This window comes from Falco naumanni, chromosome 4 (assembly GCF_017639655.2).
Source record: "Falco naumanni isolate bFalNau1 chromosome 4, bFalNau1.pat, whole genome shotgun sequence".
Taxonomy (NCBI): Eukaryota; Metazoa; Chordata; class Aves; order Falconiformes; family Falconidae; genus Falco; species Falco naumanni.
Genome location: NC_054057.1, coordinates 63,420,178 through 63,431,077, shown reverse-complemented (window position 1 = coordinate 63,431,077; position 10,900 = coordinate 63,420,178). Strand labels below are relative to the sequence as shown.

General features: G+C 40.9%; 1 protein-coding gene across 1 annotated transcript; it reads left to right on the top strand.

The window, feature by feature from the left end:
- Window positions 1-290: 290 nt before the first annotated feature.
- On the top strand, window positions 291-8,538 carry AP1M1 (adaptor related protein complex 1 subunit mu 1). Its single transcript, XM_040591818.1, has 12 exons — window positions 291-422; window positions 1,079-1,235; window positions 1,605-1,672; window positions 2,240-2,370; window positions 2,504-2,651; window positions 3,044-3,170; window positions 3,523-3,665; window positions 4,491-4,562; window positions 4,851-5,009; window positions 5,631-5,756; window positions 5,962-6,037; window positions 6,625-8,538. The coding sequence occupies exons 1-12, from the start codon at window positions 381-383 to the stop codon at window positions 6,645-6,647; spliced, it is 1,272 nt and encodes a 423-aa protein (XP_040447752.1). The 5' UTR covers window positions 291-380; the 3' UTR covers window positions 6,648-8,538.
- The last annotated feature ends 2,362 nt before the right edge of the window (window positions 8,539-10,900 follow it).

Sequence of the window (10,900 nt, the reverse complement as noted above, 5' to 3'; positions counted from 1 at the left end):
TTAAACCCCAATATTGATCTTAAACCCGAACACTCGCCCTCCGCTGCCACAGGCTGGGCCCTGGGTGCTCAGTGGCTGGCCCAGGCCCCCCCCTGCAGCCCTGCCAAACCCCCGTGGGCCGCAGCCCCCGGCCCGCTGCTGTTCGCACTGCTACGGAACATTTGCTCAGCGGAGAATGAGCTCCGGGACTATTTAACCGCCACTGCTCCGTGAGTCAAGGTATTCTTCCGCTGCCGCGGCGCAGGACTGCGCCTCTCCCTGCCCGTGGCGGCCGGGTCTCGTTTCGTCACTTCCTGCCGGAAGTGCTGTGCCGGAAGCGGAAGTCGGTGTGTCTGCGGCCGGGCGATACGGCGGTCCGGGCGGGAGGCGGCGGCGGGGCGATGTCGGCCAGCGCCGTCTACGTGCTGGACCTGAAGGGGAAGGTGAGGCCCGGGCCGCGGCGGGGCGCTCTGTGGGGCCGCAGCGGAACGGCCTCCCTCGGCCCGGGCTGCTGCGGGAGTCGGGCACGCTGCAGTCTGGGCGGGGGGGCCGCGGTGGCGTGGGGGCTCCCCGGCCTCGCTGAGGCCTGCGGGAGCCGTTTGCCCCTTCCTGGTGCCTCCTTGCCGCCAGCCCCGGTTTTACGTGGCGCTGCGGACCCGAGCTGTGGCAGGGCAGCCGTGGCCTGTGTCTCCTCAGTTACAGATGCTGAGTGAGGCGGCTGCTGCGAGCACCTGTGCCCTCGGGCATCCCTCCTGGGGTAACTAATCTCTGCTGTAACTGGAGGTAATTTGTCTCAGAGGAGTTGCTGTGTTTTCCCATCTTAAGATTCCCATTAGGGCGCATGCAGCCATAGGTGAAGCATAACTGGAAAAAAATACCACATGACTTTGCAATGGCAAATTAGTATCTGCATTCTAATCAGCGAAGTGTTCTGGCATTGTGATTTGCGCTCACAGGATGCAGGGAAGCTAGAGCGAAGCTTGGCAACTTTAAAGTTGCTTAAAGAGGCCTTCCAAACATCTTGTGTATTGGTCTTGCATGGTAGCAACATCTCACGAAAAAGAAAAAAACCAGAAGGATTTTGTTGCTTTCCTTCTAGGTTCTCATCTGTCGGAATTACCGTGGAGATGTGGACATGTCAGAGGTGGAGCATTTCATGCCAATCCTTATGGAAAAGGAAGAAGAGGGGACACTTTCTCCTATTCTAGCACACGGAGGAGTTCGTTTTATGTGGATTAAACATAACAACCTGTATCGTATCCTTGATACTGCAGTTAGCTCGCATATGCTGATACGCTAGGCGCTGCTGTGTTATATTCATTGTCTCTAAAAGCAAAGCTAGAGAACGGGTGAAGTGACATAAGGAGGGTTTGTTAAAGGAAGTAATTTTCTGCTTTACATAATGTGCACCAGCAGCATAGGGTGCAGAAAAGTGTTTGTATTAATCTTACTCTGATAAATTATTTTCTGAATGTTTGTATTTGTATCTCATTAGACCAGAGGTACTGTTAACTCTTGGGTTTTTTTGGCCAACTCTACTTGCCTAAAGGCATTAAAAAATGCACTTACTAAACATTTGTTTGAATGGTGATTTTGAATGTGTGTTCCTCAACATCCTTGATCAGTTGTTGCAACTTCTAAGAAAAATGCTTGTGTATCACTGGTGTTTTCATTTTTATATAAAGTAGTTCAGGTGAGTATGAAATTTCAAAAGTAACCTCTGCCGCCTTTTCAGTTCAGTCTAAGTCTGATCTAAATAGAAGCACATAGTTTTCACAGCCTTAAAGAACTGTATGGTTAATAGCATTTTTACTTTATATTTGATTATTTTGTGGAACTATCTTCCTAACCACTAATAACAGAATTGATATTTTGTAGCTGAGTAGGCAAAGGATGTGACACAGTGCTGTAAGTAGTTGTACAAGACCTGAGAACACAGAGAATTGTGAACTTGATGCATGAGTAGTGACATATCATATAGATTCTGTGTTTGGTTCATCTGTACCTGGCATGAAAAATATTTTCTCCAGAATAAATATTTTTCATAATAGTTAAAGAGTTGCTTCTAGGATCCTCTAGCTCTCTTTTAATTGAGGTGGGTTTCCTGAGGCTAATCTTCTGAACAGAATGCTGTTTGTGAATTACGGGGTTTGGTTTGGGGCTTTTGAAAAATCATCCTAAATAGAAGAATACATTCAGAATGCGCTGTGCTTTGTCCATTAATATCCTCTTTCCCTTCCCTTCTGTCATTTTGTTTCAGGTTTTTTCTGAATATTTCAAGGAGTTGGAAGAAGAGAGCATTAGGGATAATTTTGTTATTATTTATGAGTTGTTAGATGAGCTTATGGATTTTGGTTATCCACAAACCACTGACAGTAAAATTTTACAAGAGTAAGTATCATTCTGTGACAAACTCCTCGGAAAGCTGTGAGCCTTCTTCCATATGCAAACAAATGTTTTGGCTTGGTTTAATTATCAAAAAAAATAATTTGCATTTTTTCCTGCCAATTCTGTGACTGTAAAGGTACATCACTCAGGAAGGTCACAAACTTGAAACTGGAGCTCCACGTCCACCTGCCACTGTTACGAATGCTGTTTCATGGAGATCAGAAGGGATAAAATACAGGAAAAATGAAGTGTTCCTGGATGTTATAGAGTCTGTTAACCTTTTGGTGGGTACCTTTAACTTGTAATGAGAATTGTAATAGGAAGTGTGGAAAAGGGCTTACTGTCTGAAAACCTGCAAGGGTACGACAAAAAGTCGGCCTGACTGTGGCTAGTGTACTGTGATGCTCAAAGCAGTGTTGGTCATTAAGACAGAGTATCTGTAGGACGTCCAGCATCAAGTCACGCTTTCCTTGGGTGTATTGCTCACTTCTGATCTGTCCTTTCCTCCTCTGTCTGTGTCCGTCACCTCTGTGATCTGATTCTACTCTACTGGATTAATTTCTCAGGAGGAAGACTTCCACGAAAACTTGGGACATGAGAATGGGGTGGGAGTGTTGTTTGATGTTGCAACATGTCACATAAGAGCAGTCTTACCTTCCTTTTTGTTTTTGTTCAGGTCAGTGCCAATGGAAACGTATTACGGAGTGAGATAGTTGGATCCATTAAAATGCGAGTCTTTCTCTCGGGAATGCCAGAGCTGCGCCTTGGTTTAAATGACAAAGTTCTCTTTGATAATACAGGACGTGAGTATGTTCATGTTATCTTGATAATCATGAAGGATGTTATCTGAAGTCTTAGGTTTTGGGATGCGTGAGGTTCAGCTGACAGGATTTGTCCTAAGATGTTAGAAATAGTCCCTTTAGGTCTCACATGACAGTACCAAGCAAAGATGGAATACCATGGTAACCATCTAGGCTTCCTCATCTCTTTTTTTAACCTTGGGGCTTCTGTAGTCCTGAAAGCCTGTAGCGAGGTACAGAAAGTATTGGCTAGAATGGAGGAATGTCAGCAGGCATCTGCTTTGCTGTGTAACTGCCTGGGATGAGACTTCAGACATAATTTGTGTAGCACCTTGAAATGTGTATTTTCTGCTAGGTGGCAAAAGTAAATCAGTAGAACTGGAGGATGTAAAGTTTCACCAGTGTGTTCGTCTCTCTCGCTTTGAAAACGACAGGACAATTTCTTTCATTCCGCCTGATGGAGAGTTTGAACTCATGTCATACCGTCTTAATACCCACGTAAGTCTGGATGTTTGCATTTTTTTATATGATCATGTTTTAGATTGTAGACAGAATTGCTAATGGATTTCCTGTAATGTTAGGGTGGGGTTTTTTCCTTAAAAATATGGGCAGCATAGTAGTTTTCTAGTGAACTGTTAATAGCAAAGCTTTGTGCTCATTCTTTTTGGAGGAAGTAAGAATTAATTTAGAAGTAACTGGGCAATGGGTCTCAACTAGTATTCAAACTGCTCCTGAAATACTGTCCCTGTGATCACTGTTGTGGTGGGTTTTTTAAGCTATGTGATGAAATGTCAGTGTAGCAATTCATTGTGCTTGACAACAACAGTATTTATGTCACTTAATTTTATTAGAGTCTGTTAGCCACAGTGATGAGGATAGCTTTCCTTTCAGAGAAGGAAAACTTCAATATGCAGATGGTCTGTAATGTGCAGCTATGACAGGAGACAACAAATGAGAAGTTCAGTATTAATTTTTTATCTTCAGGGCAGCAGTTTGTATTAGTTATTTTTAGAGCTTGTCATAGTTCAGTTCCTAGTATGTTGAGTTATCAAATGGAATACAAGTGTTTGTTATTAAGGATTAATTAGAGACAAATTTTTAAGCCTGTAATTCTTGTAACGCTTGGTGGTTGGTATTCCAGTACCTGCTCTTATTTAAAAAATATTAAAAAAAACCCAACCAAACACAACTTGTTTGTCATCTGGAACACCACAGGCTTTCTGTTTTCTGTGGGGTTCACATGTTGAGTGTAGCTTTATGGAGAAGCAACATTTTAATAAGCGTGTCAAAGTAAAACCTACAGCTGCTGTTTTTCCCCATTAGGTAAAACCACTGATCTGGATTGAGTCTGTGATTGAAAAACATTCCCACAGCCGCATCGAGTACATGATCAAGGTCAGAATTTTTTAAATAATTATGGCTAATTTTAGACTTCTGTTTGATTTGTTTCCAAAGCTTGACCGGCAGCACATGCATTTTTATACATTTTAGTTAGTATTTCTGTGGGACTTGGATCTTATTGCAAAGTTCATTTGTAAGTTATGGTCTCAGCATTGGAGTTCTGTTTCTCAGTTTGTAGATTGGGGTGGAGTGGTATTGTATGTGCCTCAGCTCCCTGAACTCACTAGCATGATGAAAGTACTTAGAGGCCTGCTTTTCTGATATTTTTTTTTCCTTCTTTAGGCAAAAAGTCAATTTAAGCGTAGGTCAACTGCCAACAATGTGGAGATTCACATCCCGGTTCCAAATGATGCGGACTCACCAAAGTTTAAAACCACTGTTGGAAGTGTCAAATGGGTTCCAGAGAACAGTGAAATTGTCTGGTCCATTAAATCTTTTCCAGTAAGTGTTGTTTTTAGTCTTATCACCTAGTAGTGTAATAATTAGTTAACTTCATTATTTTATGAATGTTCAGACTCTGCGTAAAGCAAATTCTAATAGTATCAGATAAGTAGGGCTGGACTCTTCCCTTTTGCCCTTGGATGAAGTATTGGAACTTGCTAATAGACGTTGAAGATACTGTTGTTTATGTTTAACTGGGATATTTTTTCAGAACTAGGTTAGAGAGCAGATTTTTGAGCGATGTCTGTGGATGGTGTAATCCCTTGGCCTAGATTTAGCAGCAGCTGTTTTAGTTTGTAAGACTTCGCTTCTTGGGTGGTTCCATTTCAAATGCTAATGGTGTGGTAGTACAGCTGTCTGTCACCATTCTGTCAGAATGGTCAGTGGCACCCTTGGCTTTTGAGTATGAGGCTGGAAGAAAATGAACTATGCCTCAGGCTGGTTCTAATTTGATCTGCATCTTTAATTTTTTTTTTTTTTAAATAAAAACAAGTGCTCATTTTTAAGCCCTAGAGCACAGCTGAAATGAATAGTGGAGTTCAGCAGTTAGACATGAAGAAAACCACTTGTATTGTTGCAAGTTTTCAAGAAGAAAAAAAAATATCTGTCCCTTTTGGGTAGGGTGGAAAAGAATACCTGATGAGAGCCCACTTTGGACTTCCAAGTGTTGAAGCTGAAGATAAGGAAGGAAAACCTCCCATCAGTGTGAAGTTTGAGATTCCATATTTCACCACTTCAGGAATCCAGGTTAGTAGCTGAAAATAGAAGTATTGATAAGTTAATGATGTGCTGGATTCTTAACACACAAGTTTTTCTTGTCTTCTTGATAATTCCTGTTCAGTGTTACACATGAAAGAAATTTTTGACCGAAACATTTGTTTTCCCCCTAAATGGTCTTTGGCTGACATGGGAGACTTTTTTTTTTTTTTCCTTAACATATCTTTCTTTCCAGGTTCGCTACTTAAAGATAATTGAGAAGAGTGGCTATCAGGCTCTCCCGTGGGTTCGTTATATTACCCAGAATGGAGGTAAATGGAAGGCAGTAGACTGTAGACATCTCCAACTTGCATATTCTGTTTCTCCAGCATACACCTGCAAATTGAAACTCACAAAGCCAGTTTGCTCATATTCTTGAGTGTTAAACTATACGGTTTAGGTACATGTTAGATTAAGGTGTGCTGGTTTGCCCAGTCACCTTTTTTGGTGGCTTAATGAAAGATCCAATGGGACAGCTCAGTAACACTGTCCAAGTATTTTGTAATTCAGCTGGGATTCAGTGAGATTCCTGGAATTGTAAATTTAAGGAGAAATTACTTGTATCATTCTGCCAGCTTTAAGATGTATAAGATGCTGTCTGCCAAAAGGTGGTATTAGATTGTTAGCAAGTAAAAGTGGCGGGGTGGTTTGAATTTTTTTTTTTCTTATCTAACTTTTTCTGGCATGGAAGCACAACTGCCTCCAGATACCTTAATAGAGCTCATTATCATGGCCATTCTAAGCAAAAATCTGGTTTTATTTACATCACTTCATCCTGATTTGCTGATCTGCTTTACTCCTTTCAGTAAGACAATTTACTAAAACTCGTTTTTGGTTTTTTTTTTTTTCACCTTCACAGACTATCAGCTTCGAACACAGTAAAACACCTCGCAAGCACCACAGACAACAAAACTTCAGGCCTAGAATTTGTTTGCAGAAGCTTCTGTGGTACTGAGAGCTGTGAATGTTGTTGCCAAGGGTCTTGTTTCTGCAGTCTTGGATTGGCAGGAGAAAGATTGGAAATTTACTGTTTTCAATAATGTGTTTGAGCATTTGAAACATTAGTATTGATTGTGTGAATATTTATTTCATTCTTAGAACATGCTGATCTTGCTGCTAAATGCTAATTACATTAGGAGTAGCAGTTACCTTGAGGGGCCAGGAATACAGAATGAACCTTGAGAATGTCTTGTCGATGCCTTCTCCATTACATTCACAATGTTTCTAATACGTGTATTTTAGGATCTCTAAAGACATTGGCCGCATTAGACTACAAATTAGGGAGATGATTGTGCAATTAAATGACTGCTGAACACTTAGTTGTATTTAGCCCAAGGTATTTATTTTTTTCTGGGCATATGAGTGCCTTAACTCATTCAAAGCTCTGTTAACTTATAAAAATTTACGGAATATGAATTGAAACTCTGAAGTTGAAAAATACAGTTTAGTCTTTTTGCATGGTTTCAGACCAATTAATCTGACAGAACAAGTGAAGGGTTTGGAAACAAAAATACAGGTTGGTTAAAGACTAAGTTAACTGAGAACAAGAGATCACAGGAGAAAATGTCTGTGGAACCATCTCTGTGGAAGCATGATGATTGCTAGTTCACGTTAGTCGACATGCAGACTGAAGAGTTTCAACTCTGTGATACCCCTAGGGCATGAAATCCCTATGCCAATTAACTAGTACTTTTTCTTAAAAAAATACCTATTTGTAAAAGAAGTTCAGAACTCTAATAGGTAGGCATAAGATCTTAGATTAATTATTAAAAAAACCCAACCAACAACCAAGTTTGGAGGTGATGAAATTTGTAGGAAGATTGGGAGGTTTTTATTTTTTTTTTCCAGATAATAGTAATATACTCCAGCCTCTTCCTGAAAACTGCTTGTTGTTTCTGAAGAGGCTGATAAAAATACAGTTGCCATCTTTCTTCCAGCTTGCCTTTCTGTTAATTTATGGCAAATACTTCCCTTTTCTGCTATAGTTTGCTAGAACTAACTTTATTTGCCTGAAGGGAGATGATTTCTTCTCAGTCTTTTCCATCTGTAAACAACTGTTATTGTAACTTCCTGGCAGAATGGATAACAGTTCAGAATGTTACACTTAAAGGTTGCTTTTTTTTTTACATGCAGTTTCATTTTTTTCTGAGAAGCTAAGGTTGGCATGGGTGTACATAGTTATTTTGATTTTTCAGAACAATGTTGATTGTTATCAGTATTTTCTTTAAACAATTTTTAGAATGTTTTGGTTTGAATTTAGTACTCTTGACAGATGCTACATTTAAACCATCAAAATCTAAACAGGGGACCGCAAATGTGGTGTCATATACTGTGCGCAAAGTTCTCCACACCACTTTGTTGACAGTCCTTGACTCTCCCACAAGATTCAGAAGGTATTTCAGTCATCCCCACTGAATACTCATAGACTATATATGTAGATATACCTGTGTATACAGTATATGCTAGCAGCAAAAAATCGACTAAATTCAGACCTGAGATGCAGCTGCTGTACTATTACAGGAAGATCTGCCTCGGGGAAGCCCGGTATCTGGAGTTATCCAGGCAATAACCAGACAGCTGGTTGGGCAGCAAGAGGTGTGGACATGTATATTCTGGAGTAAGATTTCTGTATTTGTCACCCAACAAGCTTGATGTCAAAACAAATTAAATCATCTTGTCCAAGATTGCAGTTCCATTACTCGTTTTCATTTGAACAATTAAGCTTATGACTGGACTAAACATTTTTATATTAAAACTGTAACTGATTGACAGATCACTTTCTGATGGCTCTGTTCTTCAAAGTGTTCACTATAATTATTTGCCTGTAAAATGTGACTCTTAATTGCTTCATTCGTTTTCCTGTTGAAGGTTATATCTTGCAGACCGGAACAGTGTTTTCTCATATTTTGTTGCAGTTTGCGTCTGTTTTGATGATGGGGCATCAGCCGTGCTTGTCCAGGAAGTAATAAAGGGCAAAAAGTCCTCTCTGAATCAGTTGCACTTCACTTACTCTTTTTTCAGTTTGATCTGCAGCAAGTTGTAGCCTCTGATCTTGGTGTGCCCTCAGCTGTCCTAATATGAGGCCTGGATAAATGGAACTGAACTTCAGAAAAGCTGAAAGAATTCATAGTCCTGATCTGTCTATTGAATGCTGCCCAAACCTTTGCTTTTCTGTTGTTCTCTGCAAAATTCACCCATGCATCATAAAATTAGCACTTGTTAGCACCCTCTCTTTCAGAAAGCAAAAACTCACCTCTTCATCTATTCATTGTCAAAATGTAGGGTCCCTGGGTATTTAGATGGGCGTAAAGTCAGAAACAAAGAGATGTGATACTATTCCAGCACTAGCTTTTGCTCAAGGAGTAACTTTTTTTTTTTTTGCCAAGTTTTCTTCTTAGAGCAACTGCTAAATCTTTCTTGTCTTGGTGCCTTCTGTTCTCTGCCTGTTGTGGAAAAATGTAGATTTGGTGGTCGGCCTCTATGTTACAGGTAAGTGCGTCATACAAAATACTTTTAAAAGACAATTTGCAGAGTTCAGATAAGCAGTGAAGTGTCTCTTGTGTGTGTCCAGCTTGACGTGGTTTCATAGCTTTATTACCCAGAATTTGGAATGTTTAAAGACTAAACTGAAAGGCTCTGAAAACACATCTGTTCCCAATATTAAGCCAGCAATGTCTGAATGTTTCCAGTCTTCTTGTTGTTGCAATAAGCAGGGAAACAGGTGATTTTTTTTTTTTTTCTCTTTTTCCTCATCAAGCTTAAGTGTGTTTCTCCTTCTTTATCCTTAGGACTGCTGACTCAGAATATTTCAACAGCAGGAAGCATTCCCCCTTTCGCTTCCCTAGCACACAAAACTGTAACCTCATCTACCCATTATTTAATTGCTAACTGATTAGATAGCTGTTCCTCAAGGTGCGTCGGTGGCGCTGCCCCGCTGGAGTGAAGAGGTAGTTTCGCTTCCTGCGGCGGCTGACGGCTTGGCTTGCCGAGAATGAAAGGTTGCAGCTGCAACGTCTGTTCCTCCTTTCCCTGGCTCGTTCCGCCGGTAGGTGGCGCTCTGAGCACACCGCAGGCTGCCGTTAATGGCCAGAGAGACCCACAAACGCTGTGTACAAAATGTGTCCTTTGATTGGGAAGGTACAGCTATTTTAGTACCTCTGAGTTTATTAAAAAAACAAAACAAAACAAACCCAAAAAAACCCACCCAAAACTGTAATTACATTATTTTTTTAGCATGATTTTTGGTGTTTGGTAACTTCTGGATTTAGTTTGACAGTTCTTTCTTAACGTTCCTATTTCCGTTACCGACAGGGCCAGTGATGGTAAAACTGCGACACAAAGTAAAGGGCATCGGCACAAAGGGAAGGGGAAGCGGCTCTGCCATGCCACAGAAGCAGCCACTCGGAGCTGTCTGTTGGTGGTGATGGACATCGCTGGTCACAAATTGTGACTCAGCTGGTGGTCTGAAAGCTTCTGTTTGACCCAACATACAAGAAAGAGTGTCTTCCCACTCACCCCTGCTTGATTACCTCTAGAGAAAACTGGGTTTGTCCCAATAAAAGAAGCCAGAACCTACCTCCCAATCAAGGAAAATGGGTGCATTAGAAAAGTTTCATTCTACCTTTGTCTTCCAGCTGGAGTGATTCTTCTGTTGGTTCTCTTTTATGTGTTTCTGCTCTTCCTTCTTGCCATCCTTTTGTGCCTGTATCCTATTTGGACTGCTTATATTTGCGTCACGACTCTTAATCTGGGCTGGTTTTGCCTATAAAGCATTCTTACACGTAAAAAGAGACAATAAGACTTCATCCGTAGTGGGTTTGTCTCAGGTTGAGAGATGCACCTGTTTATTTCTGATTTTACATTCTGTGACAAGAAATAGGCTAAACTTTGGCACCTCTATCTTTATCTTGTGCCAAATGCAATGTGTTGCAATTCTTCAGCATGTGGTTGTTTTGTTTTTTTTTCCCCTCTGTGGTTGACACCCACTCTGTTTGTAATTTCAGCAGCCCTGGCACCACGAGGGTTGATGGCCTTGCAGAAAATAGTGTGAGAGAGCAAAGTTAGGGGACAACTGAATAATCTTAATTGCTATGGTACTTAATTATACAACAACGTAATTTATACTACAGAAGTAC

What these genes read in the sequence shown, in the direction of transcription:
- AP1M1 (XM_040591818.1), top strand. Translation starts at nt 381, where the DNA reads ATGTCGGCCAGCGCCGTCTACGTGCTGGACCTGAAGGGGAAG. An exon ending in CATACCGTCTTAATACCCAC is followed by an intron (nt 3,666 to 4,490) that starts GTAAGTCTGGAT and finishes TTTCCCCATTAG; the next exon opens with GTAAAACCACTGATCTGGAT. An exon ending in TCACCACTTCAGGAATCCAG is followed by an intron (nt 5,757 to 5,961) that starts GTTAGTAGCTGA and finishes CTTTCTTTCCAG; the next exon opens with GTTCGCTACTTAAAGATAAT.